The sequence below is a fragment of the Paroedura picta genome, chromosome 11 (assembly GCF_049243985.1).
Source record: "Paroedura picta isolate Pp20150507F chromosome 11, Ppicta_v3.0, whole genome shotgun sequence".
NCBI classification, from domain to species: Eukaryota; Metazoa; Chordata; class Lepidosauria; order Squamata; family Gekkonidae; genus Paroedura; species Paroedura picta.
The window spans coordinates 20719511-20744006 of record NC_135379.1 but is presented as its reverse complement, the minus strand read 5'-3'; the positions used below and the strand labels follow the sequence as shown (position 1 = coordinate 20744006).

The following is a 24496-nucleotide window of genomic DNA, read 5'->3' as shown; positions in this document are numbered from 1 at the left end:
GTTAAACAGCCATGTGGATGACAGGATATGAAATTCCTTTTTGGTAAGAAATCTAAAGAGATTTTATTGTGGCTTACAGAAGTTACAATAAGTTATGTTTTTCAGTCTGTTTTCACATCAAAACTGTTAGGGTTGTGCGTGGCAGCGTCCAAATCGGCCGTTCCAGGATGATGCAGCCAGCGGCGCGGCGTGGCGCTGGCTGCGTTGGCCTTAATTGGGAGATCCGGATGCCGCCACGCACAACCCTAGCTACAATAGGACTGTGTGACTCACATGAGTAGATTACTGGAACGGAATGCTATGGAGTTACAGATAAATTATTTTTCTTACTGCTAATTTGTAACAGCAATGTCAAAGATCCGAAGTGAACATTGTTTCCTAGCATAACTTTGACAGTAATAACAGAACATTGTTTAATAACATAAACAGCTAAAAATAACCAAGAACGGGTCCTAAAAGGCCTGTTTCTTAGCATCATGGAAACAGCAATAGATGGGAACTTGCAGTTACCTAATTGAAAAGCAGCACCATAAACCCCTGGGGTTTATGATAATGAGCCCAATGCATTTCAAACATAAATACTTTATTTAGCAGCATATGCTATTCTGGGAGACTAAACAAGTACCACCACTACCACTGCAAAAGATCTAAAGGGTGTTATGGAAAAAGGCTTTTACACCAAGCAATTCCTGGGGGAAGGGAAGGCACATCTTGCTGGCAGTGAGCTAGCTGCAGCTGAGTTCCATTTCAGCTAAGTTTGTTTTCCTCTCCTTGCAGGTATTAAGCTGGGGCCAGAAAGTGCAAGCTGGAGAGCAAGAGCCAAAGAGTTCCTGGCTGCTGGCTCACAGGCTGAAGCTTGGGCCACCAATTAGGATCAGCCTGGGTCGTGTCTGTCTTGTTAAACTGTATTATTATTTTGAACTGGTAAACCGTATGTTAGAACCTCTGCATGATCTTCTTTGGGTCCTTTCGGGGGGGGGGGGGGGAACAGCACCGAAGTACAGCAAATGAATAAAATTTCAACCAGCTGTTTCCTGCGATCACAATTTCTCCCTTGTTGCCTGAGAACCCAATATCCGAGCATCAGTACAATAGATGTTTTGGATTGGAAATTATTGAATCACTGGAAATTATAGGCTCAATAACACTCAGAGTGTGAAATGACTTACCGCTTTGTGACAATTGAAGTAAATGTGTGTATGTGTGTGTGGGGATTAGAGTAGTGGGCTATATTTCTGATTCAGCACATTCTTCCCTCCTCTGCTCCCATATCCAGGGTGCGAAGCCAGTTCTTACCCTGTGCTCCTTGATCCAGCGCTCCATGTCGTTCTCAGTCAGATAATAAGCTTTGATGTAGGTCTCAACAAATTCCTTATCTGGAATTGGTCTAATATCCGTGAGCTTTTCCAGTTTCATTAAAAACTGCTGGAAGTCCAGCTGCATCAAGGCACGGCCCTCGTTGCTGCACTTCTTGACATTAGCGTAACTAAGAGATAAGCAAGACATTAGCAGATAAGCAACAGATTTGTTCAGCAATTGCCTTGATGTTCCAATCAATTTCCACAACTTACTACAGGATGTAGGAAGCGGCTCAAAGCTGTTACGGAAATTGCCATTTATTATCTGTGCGTGAGATATTTGCAAAGCCAGGTCTACTAAACTAACCATTATAGGGTTGTTTTTAATACATATATACTCGACTCGACAGATCAAACCAGATGTGGAGAGGGAGGACTAGGCTCACCTCTCTCCCTAGCGCTGCAATCCCTTCCCTCTAAGGAGTTATTCTGAAGGCTCTCTTTTGTTAAAGAGCAATCCTCATCTCCCACGTCATCTATGCTGACTGCAATCAGTCTGGAACAGGCATAGTCTGGCTCTTGAATGGGCATCCAGGAAATGAAGCTGGAATGCATCCAATCATTCTAAAATGCTATTAAATACTCCCTTGGGGAGAAAAAGCTGTGTGCTGATACCGCAAGCAGCCTGAAGTGCTGTTGCAGCTGTTCCTCCCCAGCAAAATGATGAGAGAAGAGCTTTCACTAATAAGGCAGTAGCCTCACACGTTTGTAGTAGTTACCTGTTAAGGCTCAGTTCAAGGATGCCACTTCCCATGCTGAACAGTCAACAGACTTCTACGTTATGATTTTTATAGGTTGTGGACACAGCTATTGACCTTGAAGGGAAGAACGGGCTACAATAATCTGACTGTAACCAATTACACCACATAACCTGTATTTTATGGTGCCACGAGGAAAGAGCAGGAACAAATCACGTGTAACAAGGTGTGCTTTATGTTTGAAGAAAGAGAATGGTGCCCCTACCCTTCTACAAGAGTTCGATTGGCTAGTCGTATACAGTGCTCCCAAAGAATATTTGACACTGGCAACGGAATACGGACTTTTTTAGATACTTCGCTCAGCCTCCTGTTGAACTGTTCAAACTCCTAGTAATGTATAAAATGTATGTTAATCAGTGCAGCATAACACAGCTACCTAGTAATGAGAAGCATAACTGTGCAGAAAGTACATAAAGCAAAAGTGAGAAATATAATTTATTTATTATATTTATACAGCGCTCTCCCCGGAGGCTCAGGGCGGTTTACATAAAACATATAAACAATACAGGAAACAATTCATAACATATAAATAACCGTAACAATAATACTGATAACTGATAGTTGTAACGGTGCAAACAGTGTAAACAATGCAAACAGTGCAACTGTGCACAAACTGTGTGCACACACGCACATGGGAGCGCGCACACACTGCTTATGCTGTAGTTGATCTATTTCAACATGAGGACTTTAGGCTCAGTTAAAGCATCAAAACAGGAAGCATTAGCCTAGAATCAAGGTTGGTATGGTAGCAGATTAAACGGACAAATAAGTAGATTTGACAAAAGTAATGCACACGTCTTTGCAACCTGTCTAGGAAATTTAGTGAAAATAAAAACCTTATAGGATTAACATTTTTAACTTAGTCTAGGAACTCCAATGTTCTTTTCCAGACCACAGAAACACTTAATAAATGGAAAATAAAAGGATGAAAATTATACTACATTATTACTCAAGGTCAATCTGACCAGGTCCTGGCAAAGCGTGCTATTTATCCAATTCTATTTGGCTCTTTTTCTCTGTGCAGTGTTTCATCTGATCCATTTTTCAAAATTCAAAGAATGCCAGACGCTAAAAATGCCATTGTGCAATAGAAAGTCCAACTCACAATCTGAAATGGACGCTTATGAAAAACAGATTTCAACGTTGAATGCTAACTTGTTACTCACAAGTCAAACTACTATCTTTAATGCCTCATCCATTCTCCAGTTAAATCCTTGTTAAACTTTTAGATTAAATAATGGATAAACCAAACAGGATTTTTTCCCCTATCTCTAGCAAGCCTAACAAAAAATACCACCTACAGAGGAGAGGGGGAAAATGTAACTCTTTTTCAATGCAATCTTGTGTAGAATTACTCCAGACTAAGTCTAGGGTTGCATGGTTTGGCACCCTTAGCAGCTGTTCGCTCCCGATGCAGCCAGGACTGCGCCGTGGGGGGGGGGGGAGAACGCAGGTATTGGCGCACCGGCTCCGCACCGGCGTGTGTGCGCCAACGCCCAACTGCCCAACCCTAAAACTGACTTAGGCTAATCTAACACAGCGTAGAATTATACTGCTGCAAAAACAGCAGGGACAAAAAACATATTTACCTTTAAAAGTGAATCTACATAAATATTGTGCTGGGACATGATTTCCTTCACATCCCATTTCACGTTGGCCATAAGGTGTAGCATCTGTTCATAATCAATGGCTTTAGCAGCTACGATCCAATAAATAGGTTTACGCAACTCACTGGCCGTCGAGACCGTCTGGAACAGGTAAAAGAGGAGTTTTTGTTTTAATCCACATGCCACGAACAAATTGCACAAGATTTTATTGGATAATATAGGACAGTGAACGATTCCTATGTTTTGGAAGTAAAACTGGGGATTTCGTGCAGGATCCTGACCTGAGAGTAGAACTGCTGAAGGAAAGGCTTCTTGGCTGGAGGCATTACAGTATCGAGATGAGGCTGAAGGAATTCAAACTGCTCGGCTAAAAATACTCTGAGAAACAATACAGAAAATCCATTGTCACTGGGTACAGTCTTTCACAAGCCGACTCTCATGTGGTTGAAAAACAAAAAACAGACTTTGGGGGGGGAAATAGTTCAAGCCATTTTGGGAGAGATTTGTATCAATATTGCATCCTGTAAACACAAACCCCAAGATTTCCTCATTAAGTCATTATATTATTGAAAGAAACACAAGCTGAGAAACCTCCCAGGGGGCCAGAGTGATGTCTTCGTTACAGAGGTATTATCTGATTATGTCTGAACTGAAAGCCCACTCTTTCCTATAAACATGCACACACAAAGCTATTCAGACGTGCACTGAAGGAAAGACTTTATAAAACCAGGACAGGTTTTTAAAGAGAAAGGCAACAACTGGCAATGTGAGCCCTGGCAGAGCACTACATAAGGCCTACTAAGAAAGAACCACATGAGGGCACTGACCTTTGTTCAAGATCTGCAATAACATTAAAGTGTATTTCTTTTATCGAAATTCTGCTGCAAACGATGGCTAAATGTTCACATACTTTTCTCACTCTGAGAGTTTCAGCTAGCTTTGTTTTTTTTTTCTAGATTAGAGGGACCCAAAAATCCTAGAAATGTATCCAATATTTATTTATATATTTACATTCGTTGACCGCCACTCCTGGATCCTGCCAGCTTGTGGCGGTTGACAGTAAAACATACTAAAAATAGTAAAACATAAGACCCACCTAAAATTTGAGGTACAGTGATTAAATCATTTGAGGTTACAACCCCTCTTCCTGCCACACAAACCCTGGTTGTTGCAAAAATTTAACTACTGGGTCCAAATATTACCTCCTTAACACAACCATGAGAAAGCTTTTCCTTGCACAGATGACAAGGGGGCTTAGTTGCACACAGGGCACAATGGATAGAAGATTTCTCACTAGAGTAAATCTACAGAGTGTAAATCTGTCCAAAACTATTTATCAGGCATTCATTAACCAATTCCACAACACCTTTCAATAAATGGAAAGAAACCTGGTTTACGAGCTGTAACGCACAAGGATTCTGTGGCCACCACCCTCTCAGCCAAGCCGTACAGAGTGCTGCCAGATGTTAGAACTACAAGGTGACTCAGATGCGGGCTTGGAACTTTCTCCTTTCTTTCTTCAGTGCCGGTAAGAGTTCCAGTGGCATCAGAGGACATCTCCTGCAAAAATTAAAAAATTAAAAAGCAGGGTGAGGGGGAGAAAACTAGCTGAACATGATGCGATGAGCTAGAGAATTAGGGCGTCAGAAATTAGCATGTCGCATTTGTATTCCGCTGAATTTGAATGGAATGAAGACACTCTAGAGCAGGGGTAGTCAACCTGTGGTCCTCCAGATGTCCATGGACTACAATTCCCATGAGCCCCTGCCAGAAAATGCTGGCAGGGGCTAATGGGAATTGTAGTCCATGGGCATCTGGAGGACCACAGATTGACTACCCCTGCTCTAGAGTGTCTTCATTCCATTCAAATTCAGCCGAATACAAATGCTAGAGAGCTAGACAGTTCCACCGCTCTATTTTAGTTTCCAGTGGACAGGTTACCCAACCCCAAAAGTTCACACACTTTAATGGGCTTCTAAGGCAGAGAGGCCTGAAATTTTAGAAACACAATTAATAAGATAGTTCCTTATCTCCAGAGCATGTTCATAGCTACAAGCATAGAGTACGTTTATCCTGCCTGGCTCTAACCCTGCCGCTATTTTACTGATAAAATGAATCCATTTTCATCCATGACTTTTAAGTTTCGCCAGCACACGCACAAAGAATATATATTATTTTAATAATAACCATATGGTTTTTATTCAGTATGATCTCTTTTTCAGTTGCTTGCATTTAATGTTATTCAAACAAATCCTTGCAGGAAACTTGAGCTGAAGATACATCATGCGCTAGCATACTCATTTGGTCCCTAGTGCTTTTGAGAAGAAACTATTATCAGCAAGTTAGAGGAAATTGCCAAGGTAGAAGAAATTGCCAAGGTAATAAAAACAAAACCAATAGGAACCAATACCACAATATTCTAATGCAGATTACCCCAAAAGGTACATCAATGATTTACAATGCAACTGACTATATGAAAATCCTACCACCATCCTATTGAGCATATCTGCATCTATAATTAAATGGATACCCAATTAATATTCAAATCTCCAACATGGACTATTATAAGGTACCCACTGGATATTAACCTGTATCAGACATCATCAAATGCTAGTTTTAAGCACCGTTCTGGTCTTATGGGATCCTGCTGTGTCTGGAATTAATTTCTCACACCAGGGACCTTTGCTGGTTTCTATGGTCTGCATACCATATCACAAATCACTTTTGACAGCTCTCCCACATGTACATGAACATGTGGAGAAAACAAGCACATTTGAGTAAGGCAACCCAGGTGATCAGTGAAAATGTATTTCATAAACTTTTACCAGGTGGGTACTGTGCCAACAAAGTATCAGAACAAATAAGAGAATAAATATGAACCACTTTTGTAAGGCACAATTTATTTTGTATTTATTTATATTTCAATTCCTATACCGCCACAAGCCAGTTTAGGCGTATCTCAACAATAAAAACCCCATAAAACAATCATTAAAATTCCCCAATTACAATCCCCTTGATGGCAAAAAACTCCCTCCAACCCCCCCAGCTCAACAGACCTTCTAGTACTAGGCCTCTGGGGAGATCGTCCTAGGGAGAGCTTGATGACCTCAGTGGGGGCCTGGATCATCTTTGCCCCGGCGTCAACCAAAAACCTGGTGAAAGAGCTCCCTTTTGCGAGTAATTGCTTAATAAAGTTGCTCCCACCAAACAACTTCCCACATCAAAGCAAAAAGATAGCCAATGGAGCACATGGACAGAAACCTACAGAAGCTAAAAGAATTCTTTGCTTCTGTATTCATTATTGAAAGTGCCGGACATATACACACGCCACAGCCCCTACTTTCACCAAGAAACTACCAAGAATAAGTTCAAGTTGATGTGTCGAGTGATAAAGATCTAGACCTACCGGGGAAATTAAAAACTGATAAGTCTCCAGGTCCCTATGGCACACATTCAAGAGTTCTCACTCAAGTGTGAGACTGTTGATGAACTACCCCATATATGCAACGTACTAGTAATTCCAAAGCGCTTTAAAAGGAGATTCATGGGCTATGGCAGGGGTAGTCAACCTGTGGTCCTCCAGGTGTTCATGGACTACAATTCCCATGAGCCGCTGCCAGCAAACGTTGGCAGGGGCTCATGGGAATTGTGGTCCATGAGCATCTGGAGGACCACAGTTTGACTACCCCTGGGCTACGGGTTGGCTATTAGTGACAGGAGCCAGAGGGCATCATCAAGGGGAGGTTTCAGACTCTATGCCCTAAAGAGTAAATGGCTGGCCACCTGGCAAGACAGAATGCAGGACTAAATTGATCCAACAGGGTTCTTCTTATATTCTTATGTGCAATTAAGCAAGGGAATACGACTAAGTAGTACAGCAGTCCCAAACAAAGCAGTCACTCATCCCTAGATTTGTGTCTGCAATAACCAGCACTGAAGATCTCAATAACTTAATGTCCAGTCTTCTCCACAGTAGTAAATATGTGCACCTTCTCTCAACAACTCTATTTTAGGGAATATTTATTACATCAGACATCCCGTCAGATGCGATGCTGTGTTGTCTCTCCTGCACATTAAGATAGAAAGCTATGTCCTATAGAAACACTTTTTAAAAATCCACCTGTGTTTGCCCAGTGAATGAGAAGCAGGCACTACGTTCAGAGCAAACAACTGGAAAATTATTGCAAGAAACTGGCCTGGGGAGCCTGTGCCAAAAGACAGCCTCTTTATTACTGCCTCCGTCAACCTCAAAAAGCTAGTCATAAATTAGAAGAAAAATGCTGTTTGACATTGAAACACCTCTCCAGCATCTGACAAACCTCAGTGCAACAAGATTTCATACTGCTAATGCTTACTGCAAGCATTTTAAAAAACAAATCTGGCTAGAATTACCATTTTTAGGTCAGATCCATCAGCTGTTTTGAGTATACTTAGCAGCAGGTGTATGGAAAATGGAAAGGAATGAGGGTACAAATGGAAAGCTATAATGCAAGCATTTTACAGAATTTAAGTTTGATTATAATTTCAAGTGCATATTAGACTGCTCAGAGGGAACTTATGTGCTCTTTTTCTGATCCCCCCCCCAATAGACTGCAACATGTTTTGTGCCTTCCTTGTACCACATTTCCCAATTCACTCAGGTGTACCCAGCTTAGAAGTAGAGTAGTTTTGTTTAAGATTGCATTGCCAGCTCTGGATCAGCCTCATTTGGAGTACTGTGTTCAGTTTTAGGCACCCCAGTTGAAGAGGGATGTTCAAGAGGGAAGGCAACAAAGATGGTGAGGGGTTTGGAGAACAAGACTTATGAAAAAAGGTTGGGGGAGCTTGGTCTGTTTAGCCTAGAGAGGAAATGACTGAGAGGGGATCTGATAACCATCTTCAAGTATTTAAAAGGGTGCCATATAGAGGATGGAGTAGAATTGTTCTCTCTTGCCCTGGAGGGACGGGCCAGAACCAATGGGATGAAATTAATTCAAAAGAAATTCCATCTAAACATCTGGAAGAAGTTCCTGACAGAGTGGTTTCTCAGTGGAACAAGCTTCCTCGGGAAGTGGTGGGTTCTCCATCTTTGGAAATTTTTGAACAGAGGCTAGATAGCCATCTGACGGAGAGGCTGATTCTGTGAAGGCAAAGGGGTGGCAGGTTACAGTAGATGAGCGATAGGGATGTGAGTGTCCTGCATAGTGCAGGGGGTTGGTCTAGATGACCCATGAGGTCCCTTCCAACTCTATTATTTTATGATTCTGATTCTAGAAGCAATTTTAGAAGAGTATCTGTGTTGGTCTGCAGTAGAAAAGCTACATTTGAGTCCAGTAGGATTTTAGAGACCAAGATTTTCAGTATCTTGCAAAGGGAGACTCTCAAAAGCTTAAACCCTGGCAATCCCGGTGGTCTCTGACTTTAGTCTAGCTTAGCTACAAGCACTCTGTGACTCAGAGCTCTAAACATGTGTTGCACTAGCAACAGCATCCCAAGATAGAAAGGATGCAGATGAAGAACAAAATGGTCTTTTGCATCCCTTCCATGTACGAATCCTGATCAAACCAACCAACCTTTAACCAAGTGTGCTAAGAAAATGCACTAACTACCTGACCCTTATTGAAATTTTGGTTCTTTGGAACACAGCTCTGTACTGGCTATGCACCAAGAAAAGCATTATTTTACGAGAACAAAGGGAGCTAGACATCGAGAAAAGCCTCCTATTATATCAGTAGAGTTTGTGCTGCAACAAAACAGGACAGATGTTATTCTGTCTCAAGTATTTGTTACATTCAGAAGAGAGATATTTTCCTACTCTTTTGTCCTCTTTATTGAACAGGAAAACACAATGGCGCTTCTGAAAGTCATCAGGTTTATAGGTGTCATTCAGACAAAAAAGTCTCAGCTTCTGGAGGGTATTTTTCCCTAAAATTAGAGAGGCGGAAATTGATGTCTCATAAAGGCTTTCAGACTTGTGTTTCTCCAGCGGAGACAGGAGCGTACTTGAAGAGAAGCAACTTTTCAGACACTAGCAAATATTTCCTCATCGTCTTATATGCAAAATAGATATTTTTAATTGGGTTTTTAGGCCGTCCCCTCTCTAGCAATGGTCTCAAGGTGGCTACGCTCAGCAGTGCAAGACTGGATGCTTCCAATCTTTCTTTCTTTGACCAGCTGGTTAAAACAAGAAGTAAAGCCTAAAACCTTGGAATTAACAGCTTACAAAAAAACCAATGAAATAAAACCTAACAATGCAGACAATGATTGCTCTACTCTGAGTGAATCAAAGAATGTGATTTGTTTGTTTAGTTTCAAGGCATATATAAAGTTATAGCTGAAAAATATAAAACACAATAAAATAGTAACCATTAATCATGAAAACAAATTTGCAGCAGAGCTCATTGAATAAGCTAATCGTGGTGCATCTCCTGGAAGACTCTGCTGCTTCCTCAGCTGACCCATCTCAAGTTAATCTTTCTCCGAGTCCTACTGCCAAATCACAGGATTATTTTTTTCAGACAACTCTTCTTCTGTTAGCCTGTCTTCTGAAGCTCTTTCTGCTGTCATCCTCAGGAACCAGCTCTGCCATTCACTGTGATTACCATCCAGGCTCCGGGCAGACCCATCAGACCGGGTAGCTCAGGCACCCAGTTCACTGGTTCTGAGCTAAATATCAATGTCCAGAACTGAATGACCATCAACAAAATAACCATGTGTGATATATTTCTGAAAACCTCACAGAGGTTCCTCTGGCTATAGGAACTGAAATGGCAACCCTCCTTGGCAAGCTGCCCAGAGGCAGTTATGCATGTCCAGGAGTTCAGCCACGCAACCCAATCCTATACTTATTCAGAAATATCACGGAATCCTAGGGCACTTACAGGGAAGCCTGCAGAGAACTGTAATTTATGGAACATTTTCACAAAAACCTGTTTTTAGCAAAATTTCAAATGATATATATTACAGTTTTCCTGAAAGAAAGAAAGAAAGAAAGAAAGAAAGAAAGAAAGAAAGAAAGAAAGAAAGAAAGAAAGAAAGAAAGAAAGAAAGAAAGAAAGAAAGAAAGAAAGAAAGAAAGAAAGAAAGAAAGAAAGAAAGAAAGAAAGAAAGAAAGAAAGAAAGAAAGAAAGAAAGAAAGAAAGAAAGAAAGAGGCAGGGTTCTAGACAAGGTCAAGCCTCCCTAGAAGTTAAAATAACTATTGTACTTTAATCACATCATGAGAAGACAAGATTAAATGAAAAAGGTAATAATGCTGAGAAAAGGTAAAGTCAGCAGGGAAAGAGGAAGACCCACCAATGAGATGGACTGACTCAACAGTAAGCCTTCAAAAGTTTGCAAGACTCAAGGCAAGGATGTTAGTAATGGGATTGGAAATCATTACTTCATAGGGTTGTCATGGGTTGGAAGCGACTGGACAACATATAGCACATACATATGATTATATGCACTGCATTGCTTTAGAAACATGCTCAGCCCATATGAGAAGCTATGAGCAAGAATGAAAAACAATGGCATCTCAAGTAGAATGTTTTCAATTATTTCCTGACGGCCTAGCTAGTAACAGTCTGATCTTCTAATGCGGGGGTGGCCAAACTGTGGCTCTCCAGATGTCCATGGACTCCAATTCCCATGAGCCCCTGCCAGCATGTGAATTGTAGTCCATGGATATCTGAAGATCCGCAGTTTGGCCTGCGCAGTTCTAATGGAAGAGGTTCCATAAATTGCCTTCTGTACTTTGAACCAACTGACATTTCCAAGCCATTTTTAAGAACACCTATTTATCTTACAGCACTTACAGAAAGCATTTCCGACTTAGGTCTCATATTAGCAACTTCCTCTAGTAAGCAACAAATAAAATGACCAGCATATATACATCTCACAAAGCTCAGGCCAATCTTTTCTCATTCTGCCTCTGGATAGTTCTTTTTCTCTGACAAACTGTGCTGATTGCCTATTAATTGCTTTCATTTTGTATGGTCCCAAGAATACAGCCGTGCGTGTGCTGGAACACAGGATTTGGATTTAGCACACCCCACTCTGGGAACTAAAAACTTGGTGGGATTACCCTTATGATAAAAGGATCTAAATAATGTGACTATTGAAGAGAAGCCCTTAAAGGGGCAAGAATTATTCTTGGACAAATTGTAGGATTGTGGGGGGGAATTGACTAAACAAAACTTTTTTGAGTTGGCTGAGCATAATACTCTACAAGAGACATATTCAGAAAGGTGGTCCTTAAGATATGCTGGACCCAGACCACGTATGGCCTTGGAGGTTAATACCAGCACCTTAAATCTGATCCATCCATGTCCACTCTGCTTTTCTATAGACCATATTGCATCCTTTATTCAGTGCTTCCTACAGAAAAAAATAATCACTGACTCCAGCTCTAATTTACAAGAGAAATACATCCAGAAATAAATAATACTTTGAGTATCTAGGGATGTGCATGCAATGCAATTCTGGGAAATATCCTGTTGAGGATGTAATAACACACAAACAGCTCAACCCTAAACAAACTCCAGCTGTTGCTTTGGGCAGCACATTGCCCATAACATTTCCATAATGCACAGAACACCAGGAAAGCTGCTAGATATTAAATTAGATCACTTGCAGGACAGATGTTTTGCAATTTGGCGGACTGGAAAACAGAAGACCAATCCACCGGACCAATGGTACATGTCTCTGAAGTTATGCAGGGTGGCATTACTAAGAATCTGTTTACTCTGGTACTAATCACAATGGTTTTCAAATTTTCATATAAAAAGTAAAGCGTACTTAGATACATAATATGGGACTGATGGGCCACTAAGGATATTCAGTGCAGCTGTCAATGATATAACTGAAGGAGTGTCAAGCTGGAAGTATTCATGCAAATTGCAATTTATATTCATTCCCTTTGCCTCCAGTGAACACATGGTTCTCCCATCCTTCATTGTATTGTCATAACCACCTTGTGATACAGGCTAGGCTGAAGGAGAGCCTATGATATCCATGATATCATTTTACTTTTGAGTTCCACTACTGTCCTTACCTGTGAATAGAAATGCAGTCTCTGCATGGAAACCTGCTGAATTTTATACCTACTCGTTTTGCAAATGTCACAATGACTATACAATGAAACTGTGGATCTTTAGGGAGAGGATCATTCTTAAGAAATTTCTTTAGAGATTCATAGCGTGTTCCAACCCAAATTTGTTCAGAGAATAAATCAAGTCTCCTATGGGTTGGCTTAGTAGTAAAAGCTTTAATGTAATTTCTGCCTTATGTTGTCATAAGTTCTGTAGGGCCCGGAGTCCTTTGCAGAGGAATATTTAAAAGCATAACTTATCTGTGATGCATTTGGTTCCATTCACCTTATCTACACAGGGTAGGTTTTTCTATTTGGATATCCGAGTTCTGTTCAGCTTATAAATTTCACCCTGATAGTTTAAGCAATTAAACCAAAATCATATGTTAAAAATTGGTGTATCAGCTTCAAAAGTTCATACAGTATTCAGACAAATATGCTGGCTAGCCTTTGACCAACCTCTAATGGAAAGTTCTTTTACTGTGGATCCTACAGTGGTATAATATAAAGGTACCCTCTTCTCTTAGCAACAGCAAAAGGATGTAAAAGTTGAAGCATTTAGGGCTATGAAGAACAAAGAAACAGAGCTCCAGTTTCCCAGCTACAATCCAGATAAGGAACTGCAGTCTCCAAAGGATCAGTGGTCTTTCATTAAGGTTTTGAAGACAAGCACATGTAGTGCTCTCTTGCGGGTTTTTGCGCTGCCACAAATGTAATGGTTCCAGTGATCATATCCCAAGAGCGTGCTCTCTACAAGTTCTTCTAATCTAGTTATACTACCTGAGGATACCAATGCTAGAAAGAGCCAACTAGTCACTTCTAATTTAAGATAAATTGCAGCCCAGTGTTCTTGACATGTCCCCTCTTTTTATCCCAGAAGATTTAAACCTAATGAGCAGTAAATAAAGCACCAGGTAATTGGAAACTGGAGAAGGTTAAAGTAGTAATTGGACTCCAGGCCTGCAGGACAGTTTGAAAGAACTGTGGTATGATTGAAAATTCACCCTCTAATTGTAAGACCAGAGAGTCTTTAGGTAATTCTGACCCCTTCCAGAGACAGCCACTACCTCTCTAAACACATGAACCCTTCTTGTACTGATTTATGCCATTATTATTTTGATATATTTTCAACAACTGTTTCATGTTTAAAATCCTACAATTATCTTGTTATCCCCCAATCAGAGAGATATGAGTCACTAAGTTCATAGACTAGGTGGCAACTCATATGAGAAACTCCAGTGGAAGACTTCTGACAACACTATTCTACTTGAGCAGCACTCTTCCACGTTGCAGGGTATCAGGTATGAGTTAGCCCTGATTCAGAACCATCAACAGAGACATCAACCCACCCCTCCCCAAAATGGCCAATGATGGGTCTGGAGGGGGTGAGAAGGGGAGGGGCCCTGGCCATAAATATCGTTGGCTAAGGCTTATTGCACATGGTAGATTCAGGTGGGTAGCCATGTTGGTCCAAAGTAGCAGAACAAAATTTGAGTCCAAAGGCACCTTTAAGACCAATAAAGTTTTTTTACATGGTAGCAACTGGAGTCCAGAGAGGTAAGTAGTCTCGATTTAACTTAACTGGGGGGGGGGGGGAGTGGCACAGGTCTATTCTGAACCTGTTTCTAGTGTTGGGATGGACAGAGCAGTATAGGCCTGCCCCGACCGTTTCTGCAGGTTCCATTTGGTAAAGAAGAGTCAACTGGTACCCAGCCCAGAGTGCAGATATAGTTCTGTTCACAAAGCATCTGAAAATATTTCTGTGCTGTTACTACCTGTGCTGTGGGAGTGGCATAGGTATGTCACATCCAGTTGGGAATGTCTGGGTGATGTCACTTCTGGTGACATGTGACTTCTGAGGGCGTGGCAGGAAGATGTGGTCTTCTGGGGTTTCTCAAAGCCTGAAGAATGTCTCAGGGGTCTGAGGCATAGATCATTGAGAAAGCAGACATCATATTTTAATGGCTTCACCATCTACCATGAATTTGTTCAGCATGTTCCTTCATTCTGGGAGCATCAGTTTGAAGGGGTAAGAGCCATAATTTGAAAAATGTTCCCATTACTTATTGATTTACAAGTATAGCTCACCTCAATATGTACTGTAAACTTGAATATGCCAACGAAGTTTTGAGATATCAACATTTTTGAAAATGTCCGTATCACATCAAGATTCCATTCACTTAAGCAAGAGACATGCCTACTAAGTGGCTAAATCTTCACTTTGCACCTTAGAATCAAAGCTTATTATCAGAGGCAATGAAAACCGCAGTTATCCAAAGCTAGGCAGAGGGACCAGCCAACTTAAATGTGAATTATTCCATTGAATCAGAGAGTTTCACTTGCTCATGAAAACATTAAGTGCTAAAATGACTTGTGATCTTGAAAATATAACAAGGAAATGTAGGGGTGAAAGTACTTATTACCATTTGTTCTCATCACCAAGACATGAATTAAGTCTCATTATCTAAATAACTCTGTTAAACCATCATGAAAATTTGGATGGCACATCACACCTTATTTAAATACAATATCCCTTCCATCAGATAGACAAGCTACCAGAAAATAAATTCTGTGCAGAACAAATTTCCATAGAATAAAGGACATTTCTCCTACCATTATCTACTATCTAGCTCCTGCTGTGACAAAATGTGATTCCGTGACAAATTTATGCCTGCACTTCTCTGCAATATTTCAGTAAGACTTATGAGATTTCCAAATTGGATCAAATAAGATGCTTTATAAGCATTGCTGATGATTCAAAATGATCAGGCAGAATACAAAATGCAGTTAAAGAGACTTTTAAATATAAGCTTAGGTACAGATTCCTATTTGGATCTCCGTTGCAATAGTCTTCTCAGAATATACCGTATTTGCCAGAATATACCGCATTTGCCGGCAGACGACTGGGCGTATAAGACAACCCCCCAACATTTCCACTCAAAATATAGTTTGTTACATTACAATACTATGGGCCACTATGGACAGCTACATCTATCCCAACTGAAGTGCACCCGGCGTATAGGGCGACCCCACCACTTGGAGGCATGTTTTTCAGGGGGGAAAAGTAGTCTTATACGCCAGAAAATACTGTAATTCAAATTAACGGCAAAGGAAATGGAATTTGAGTCCGGTGAATACTGAGCACAATCAGCATCAAGGATTTTGGAACAGTACAAAGTATCACCTATACAGGGATTCTCTTTTGTTGTGGGTGCAAAGAAAGAGGTAAGAGCAGGGGTAGTCAAACTGCGGCCCTCCAGATGTCCATGGACTACAATTCCCAGGAGCCCTGGGAATCCTGGGAATTGTAGTCCATGGACATCTGGAGGGCCGCAGTTTGACTACCCCTGGGTAAGAGAATACTAAATCCTAATTACACAGGAACTGTGAAGCATTAACCTTAGGGCCGTCACACATGTTCTTTTAAAATTTAGTCGGATTTCAAGGCTAAAATATATTTCTTTCCTCCCACTTACCTTTTCAGCTATCAGGCAGAGCATCTACAGCTGAGCAAGTTTCTCATTCTTGATCAGCTTAAACCATTGATACCATTTAGACCAAGCCATATAACCTACCACATCAATGAGACTTTCCTGTATCCTGTTTAGAGTGGTACGAAGTCTGCTACTGCTGAGTCCCAGTCCTGTGGATTCAAACTGGAAATAAGAATAAAATCTAAGTTATGTGCAGAAAAGCACAAACAAATCAAAAGATGTTTGCATTTGGCTCATATCCTCTGTGATGCTGCATAAAAACCCCTGAAGGCATTATAACCAAAACCATGACATCCCTCCAAGAAGCTTGAGATTTAGAGAGCAAAACATGCTCAAGATCCATGGCCCCAAAGAGATCAAATCGGTCTCAACCTGGCCTGCTGGAATGCTTTGCCTAATGAGATCAGGGCCCTATGGGAGCTTAAGCAGTGCCACAGGGCCTGTAAGACAGAGCTATTCCACCAGACCAATGGTTGAGGCCAAGAAATAACATCAACATTCTGGCCTCCCTCCCTAAAATGCCCAACATACAGGTTAACCCCTACCACCAATGATAATGGATACACTTTAGAAGACAAAGAAGCAGCGTTGGTTTTTATACCCCACTTTTCACTGCCTGAAGAAGTCTCAAAGCGGTTTACAATCGCCTTCCCCTCCTCTCCCCACAACAGAAACCTGAGAGGTAGGTTGGGCTGAGAGAGCTTCTGACAAGACTCTTTGGCCAGGACAGCACTATCAGGACCATGACTAGCCCAAGGTCACCCAGCTGGCTGCATGTGGTGGAGCAGAGAACCAAACCTGGCTCGCCAGATTAGAAGCTGCCGCTCTTAGCCGCTATGCTACGCTATGTGCCCTTCTCCCTCTAAAGAGAAAGAAGTAGGTCTGGAATTGTGAGACTTATTTTAAATGCTAATAATTTTAGGATTTATGATTTTACAGATTTTATATGATTTTATTTGATTTATAAATTGCCGTGAGCCACCCCAAGCTCCATGAGGTAAGGCAGCATACAAATGAATGAATGAATAAATAATAAATGAGGATTCATTCACCCATCTCTACAGCCATATGCAAGAGACACAAGCCACCAGCTGTCCTGGAGAATTAAGTGCTAGGTTATTTTATAGTAGTTCTTCAATAGGATAATGATGAGACTTAGGAAGAACATAGGTTTGGTATTCTTGGTGAAAAGGGCATAAGACAGTAGATCTTTTTGCAAGGGAAAAACCAATGTCAATCTGAATGAATAGTTAAACAACCTGTTTTGTGACAAAGTTACAAATGTAATATGAACAAAGGAAAAAAAATATAGCACTGCCCCAGGTCATAAAAGACCCCGAACAGTGCCCTACTTTCAGGAGGTATTTGCTGGCATACTTTCACTGTATCAGTGAATTGTACCAGCAGCAATTGCTTCTTAGCCAATTTTAAATTCAGGGGAAACTCTAAGACCGTTTATGCACTGGAGGTTTCATGCCGGGCTACAGGCTGGAATTTTAGTTGTGGCTGGTTGCCCCACCTCTTCCTTCACCCACACAGGGGAGCTTTTGGCCCGGTGTGCTTCATCTGCCCCTGATTTGTGCTCTTGCATGGGAGCTGGGGCAGTGAAGTTCCCAGTGTGTAAAGAGTCTAAAAGCTCAAACAGAACTGCTTGGCTACTAAAACAACATCATGACAGGACTGCTGAAGCATAACTATATTACCAGGCTCCACTTTGGTTATATTACTAAAATGGTTGCATATGTTTCATATCAGGAACATATTTTTTCACTTTAAACACAGGTGTTGCTTTGATTGATTGAACAGAACAACCCTTCCTATTTTTTTAAAGTAGCATTAAAAAAAAACACAATGTTCTTGTGCCCCAACTCCACTCGATGGCTAAAGTCATGAAACAGACGTGGTTACTTTAAAGTTTTTTATCACTTTAAACAGAATATAACTGTTAAACTACTATGATTTAGAGCACGGGTAGTCAAACTGCGGCCCTCCAGATGTCCATGGACTACAATTCCCATGAGCCCCCTGCCAGCGAATGCTGGCAGGGGGCTCCTGGAAATTGTAGTCCATGGACATCTGGAGGGCCGCAGTTTGACTACCCCTGCCTAGCAGAAAACCGTAGCTGAGTGTGGTGTTGAATTTGGAGGCTTGTTTCCACGTGGGTATGTGCCTTGTTGAGCTTTAGCAGGAACCTCATGGGCCTCATGGGAATTGTAGTCCATGGACATCTGGAGGGCCGCAGTTTGTTTACCCCTGATTTAGAGAAATGCATACTGAAGAGCACTCACACTAACACTGTTTCTTGGCAGCGTAAACAGAGTTGCTTCCAGTGAGAGAAAGGCACAACACCCACTAATTTATCTTTAAAATTCCAAAGGAGTCCTTCCTTATTTTTGATTGGCCAGCATTTTAATTGGCAAGTGGGCAAACGTACACAACCCAGCACTGAAATGTGTCCCAATCAGGATTGCCTCAAATATAGGTGAAACCAGCTGAACTGATCGTTCCTACAGGGGATTGGAGAGCCAGCTTGGTGTGGTGGTTAAGAACGGTGGCTTCTAATGTGGCGAGCCAGGTTTGATTCCCCACTCCTCCACACGCAGCCAGCTGGGTGACCCTGACGTAGTCACAGTCCTGATAGTACTGTTCTCGCAGAGCTCTCTCAGCCCCACTTGCCTCACAAAAGGTGTCTGTTGTATCTAAGAACCAAATTCCACAAGACAGCAGAAGACTTGTGATCAGATCTTTAGTAGTTTGTTTGTTTTTTAGTTAAAAGCAGGTAAGGAAGGAGAAATTACAGAGTACTTGTACATTTTCCCTTGTGGGCAGTTAGCAGGATGGCAAGGGGTTAAATCCCTTGGTCTTCTCCTCCTACCCCGGCTCTGCTTCCCCAATTTAGTTCAGACACATATTCTCCCAAGATGTTTATATTGTGTAGATTTAACCATAGATCTTCCAACCTCTCATCTAAATCAGGCTTAAGTTTGGGCTTCTTGATTAAAAGACAATAGCGGCATTTCAAAATATGTCAGAGGATCTCTCCTTCACATGTACCAGTACATGACACGGAGAAAACACTTCTCAACAGATTATCACAAGTATTAACAGAGATAAAACTGAATATGGATATTTATCTAGAAGTTTCCTGGAAGTGATGACATTTAATTCACTGCCTGTGGATATAACTGGCGCAAAAACAGTAGTGAATTTGGAGCAACAAGAAGACACTCCGTGGTCGAAAATCCCACATAAGCGCAACAGTGCACAGCTTCAGGCTGTGACCCTCCACGCCTAACACAGTCTAAGAGGTGTATAATATCTGCACACAGAGACAGTTTCTGTGAGCCAAGGCCAAAACAGGAGGCGGTGGGCTCTCCATCTTTGGAAATTTTTAAACAGAGGCTCGATAGCCATATGACGAAGAGGCTGATTCTGTAAAGGCTTAAGAGGGTGGCATGTTACAGTGGATGAGCGATAGGGTTGTGAGTGTCCTGCATAGTGCAGGGGGTTGGACTAGATGACTCAGGAGGTCCCTTCCAACTCTATTATTCTATGATTCTAGGAAGCTTAACGAGAACCTCTTGGGCCACGGTATAGGGCTGATGGAATGGTCTAAAGCCCAGACCAAAGAAGTATATCGGGCATTACATAAAGTTGTTCTAAAATCTTGGAGCTGCTAAAATATGCCATCATCTTTATAAGAAATCTGAGCTAAATCCACTTCTTGCAATGTGATTGTTTCCTATGACCAGGGAGCCAACAATAAGGCACACTAAGTTCTTGTGTTATTCAACTACCAGCCAGGCCTTTATCGGCTTAGCACTCTGTTCTCCCGCTAGATGTGGAAAATGCAGAATTGGGTAGTTTTAAAATATAAACAGGAAGTGGGAGGGGGAGTGAAATAAAAGAATAGCTAAATAGCCAGTGAAAACCAAATCTAATTTAAAAGAGGCATTTCCTTGCCCACCGCTATAAAACAACCAAATCTCAATATATCATTCCCTCTGAAAAAGAACATGCTGTGCATGTTTGTATCTGTCAAGCAGATAAATTACTCATTTCAAATATTATTCTTTTAAGGTTCATCAGGCAGCTGATTTATATTGTATTGTTTTGCAATTGCGATCTCATGGGAAATACCTTGCACTTGTTTATACTGATGTCCTCAAGACATACTGAGAAGATTTAAAAGTCTTAAATTATTTTTTGCCAAGGTGAAATACATTAAAGCCAACTGAAACCACACTTTTTGATGTGGGAAGGTATGCCTATTCACTGAAAAGTGCCAAGAGAGACACAAGTACTTTCTATTACCGTCAGACGGTGCATCTCAAAATAGTCAAGAGGCCTGCTGATGACCATCACATTTGTATTCTCGAAACTGGTTTAACAAAAAACAGTGCCAATCCCTCTGCAAATTGTGCCGCACTTCTAGAACCACTGACAAAATATGCTTAGTCCTATACCTGAAACATGACCATGGGAGCTTTCATCAGACCATAAAGCATACCCGCAGGCCTCTTTGGTCAAAAGCGTTCTTTTTTGTCCGTGTTTCAGCACAAATTATCCAAGGAAAAGAAGCTTAGTAGCTCTCCTGGTCTATGAAGTCTCACTATGACATGCTGTGAGAACTTCTGAGTTAAAGTAAAATGTTTGAAAAGCTGGATTTTAATTCTCGGAGTATGGCTTCCCCTTGTTCTATGCCTATATTTCATAACTCAGGACCTTGTTCGTCCTTAGCCCTTGGCTTTGCTTCCTTACAACACATCACTTTGTATCCCACCTTGAAAACCTGCTGACCTTGCAATTGCTGGATTTCAACAATAACTCACTGTTCCAGTACAACAAAATAAAATCAGAGCCCAGTGGCACCTTTAAGACCAACAAAGATTTATTCAAGGTGTGACCTTTTGAGTGCAAGCACTCTTCCTCAGACTATCACTGTTCCAGTAATTACTGCTCCTCTCCTCTTCCAGAAAAAGAATAGCCATGACCTGCTTGCACCTGTGCACCCCACACATTAATTAAATGGTTAAAAATCTACTTACTGTGTCATTTCGGCCAAAAAATGTATATACTGCATACAAGTAGTAGTCAAAAAGCTGGGACATGAAGTGGATAACGTCAAAGGCAATTGGTTTTAAGATGTTCATCATCTGCATGTATTTACCTTGAAAAGAAAAGACAACCCACAAAAACTAAGGTTAGAAACATCGAGCTAGAAGGGACCTCAAAGTTCATCTAGTCCAACCCCCTGCACAGTGCAGAGAATTCATGGCTATGACTCCCCATTCTCCCAGTGACCAGTTTCCCAAGCCAAATCTTTCCATAAATATTAGTGTACTTGGTAAGTTTAAATACTGATTCCGAGAGCTACTCATTGTTTCATCCTTGAAAATTACAACTTCCACAGGCGTAATGGATGAGAAACAAAATGCATGCAAGGAAGAAGAGTTGGTTCTTATATGCCGCATTTCTCTACCCCAGGGGTAGTCAAACTGCGGCCCTCCAGATGTCCATGGACTACAATTCCCAGGAGCCCCTGCCAGCATTCACTGGCAGGGGCTCCTGGGAATTGTAGTCCATGGACATCTGGAGGGCTGCAGTTTGACTACCCCTGCTCTACCCGAAGGAGGCTCAAAGCAGCTCACAGTCACCTTCCCTTTCCTCTCCCCACAACAGACACCCTGTGGGGTGGGTGAAGCTGAGAGAGCCCTGATATCACTGCTCAGTCAGAACAGTTTTATCAGTGCCGTGGCGGGCCAAGGTCACCCAGCTGGCTGCATGTGGGGGGGGGGGTGCAGAATCAAACCCAGCATGCCAGATTAGAAGTCCGCACTCCTAACCATTACACCAAACTGGCTCTCTGTCTCACCAAACTGGAATACCATCAATAGGCAGAATGTCTTTGTGTATACAACATTCTCAGAAAGCATCCTTGTCAACATGACTCTCCACCCATTCATAGAGTACGCCAGGTTTTGACTTCAGTATAACATTGTCCTGAACAACATGTGTATGTGTGTTTTCCCTAAAGGAATGAGCAAATTAAAGGAGCAAAATGAGGAAAAAGATTCAAGGACCTGTTCTGATAAACACAGTGATTAGGATACAAGCCTGTTGCTAACTGCATAGCTCCATTCTCCGTTCTATTTCTTTATCATGCTATGGGTGGATCGATAGATCACCACTGTGAAATCAAAAGCCTGAAAGTTATGGTTTAAGCATACAGCAAATCTTCCTTAAAAAATCACACTAATCTCTTTAATCTCATATGGTATGAGTTTTTCGATGGGCAACCCTTGTCCTAGCTCACCTCTGGCCTGCACTCTGAACAACAGTCATTAGCTTGGAATATCCCAGGTTCTATTCCAGTTGCTCATAAAGTTGGTGAGTACATTACTCCTTCTCTCCCACATCTTCTTCCCCTCAGCAGAAAGCATACAGTGCTAATCTGAAGTCTACTGGTTACAGTAAACTTGGGAAGGGGGAAATTTTGCTTTGAATGGCATTGCTAGTTCCCAGAGGACATGATGTTAGGAAGTCATGCTTCCTGGGGACTATGTTTTCAGGAAGTACTATGGCAGAGGGCAGCAGGGAGACTCTTCCCTCTTCTCCCTCGCTGGCCTGTTCATCTACCCCAAGCTTTCTCAACCCTGGGGTTTCTTGATGGCCCTGGAAGGGTTTCCTGAATTTTAAAAATTTGTTAAACATTTATCAGGTGGTATGATCATTTATGGCCATGTTGACCTCCATCCCCACCCTCCCAAAATAGCCAATGATGGGCCTGGAGGGCCCAAAGTGCATGGCTATACTTCCTGACCATATTCTGCACGATCACCTCCATACTGGCTAGCTCATCCACTGCTAATTCCTGCTTCTAAAACAGCCAGATGAGGTGAAGAGGGAAGTAATATCCAACACAAATGCAGCAGTTGAACAGAAGAGATTTAGGAGTCAAGTGGATCTCCTCAAAATATATCAGAGGATAATGAAGTGACAAAAGCTCGTCTCCAAGTACAACAGTGAGGTGTTAGCTGTGCCTCTAGTCACAGTGCTATATTGTCTACTCCAGCACATTAAAGAGAAATAAATCCACTCCTGGAAGCCTTTGAACATACAAGTAACCACATGGGAACGAAATGTATAGGACCAATTTGTAAAATAATCGTTTTCACAGTCCCAAGTAACTGAAATACAGCCAAGCAAAGAAGATATGTATGGGAGCAGGAGAAAGGAGACAAGATATCCTACTAATCCTTCTAACAGCACCAATAGGGGCGTGCATTCAGCTCAGTTTAGTAGGGGGGAGACAAAACCAAAAACTTTACTAGTATTTTTCATTACTGGAGATCTGGACCCCCCCCCCCGACACACACACACAGGGTTATTCTTGGTGGTGAAGCGACTACTGACTCCTTGCCCTCTGGGATATGAGTGGGTTGAGTTAGGTTCCGCTGCCATTATTTAATATTAAATAATATTAACATACGAATACAGATTATAGAATCCGTTTCAGCTACCACTACAGCAGACCCAGATATAAACATAATTCTTCCAGATTTTATTCAGGGATACTCAGCTATATCAATCAGCTGGGGCTGCGGGAGCTGAGAGCTTCCGCAGCCCCAGCTGATCCACCCAGGTCTGGACGCCCAGGTGGGAGAGACCTCCCCACGGCAGGCAGATCCTGGGTGCCCACCGGACCCCAAGCCAATCCTCCAGGGATAGTTCTCCCTGCAGGGTTGGTTGCTCTTGGGTTTAAAGGGATTTGCTGTCATTTTTTTTTAAATCCTACAGTTTTCCATTTGGGTCTATTGGACCACCAACCCGTTCCCTACATTTCTGAAAAATCTCAGATCCACATATTCTACTGGCATTTAGACTGGCTTTGTTTTTCCAGGAATACCTAATTTTTTACAGGCCCAATAAAGCAGAGCCAAAAAATACTGGGTGGAGGGGTGCTTGCACATGCCTAATTCCTAAATTGCAAAATTCTTTCTGTGGACATCTAAGGGTTACTTTCTTCCCTGCTTTCTCTGGGTCAGCTTACACAAAACATCTTTGAACATCTGGGTAGTCTCAACAATCCTGGGGCATACATGCACTTGAACAAATATGCCATGCAAACCAAGTGATCAAAGAATGAGATTGCTGTTGCAATCACAAACCATGCTGTGGGTATGTGTTAGACGCCTATGCATGACCAGAACGCCTTCAGAATACTAA

At 41.7% G+C, this 24496-nt stretch overlaps 1 protein-coding gene across 2 annotated transcripts in view; it reads right to left on the bottom strand.

Moving 5' to 3' along the window:
* Positions 1–24496, bottom strand: part of VPS50 (VPS50 subunit of EARP/GARPII complex) — an 88635-nt gene that overhangs the window by 2686 nt on the left and 61453 nt on the right. For both annotated transcript variants that reach the window (XM_077304418.1, XM_077304419.1), the window contains exons 21-27: positions 21316–21437; positions 16349–16429; positions 5135–5283; positions 4005–4101; positions 3706–3864; positions 2322–2443; positions 1297–1486 (exon numbers count right to left, since the gene is read on the bottom strand). In XM_077304418.1, coding sequence (XP_077160533.1) covers positions 1297–1486; positions 2322–2443; positions 3706–3864; positions 4005–4101; positions 5135–5283; positions 16349–16429; positions 21316–21437 — 920 coding nt within the window. The remainder of the gene's footprint in view (positions 1–1296; positions 1487–2321; positions 2444–3705; positions 3865–4004; positions 4102–5134; positions 5284–16348; positions 16430–21315; positions 21438–24496) is intronic.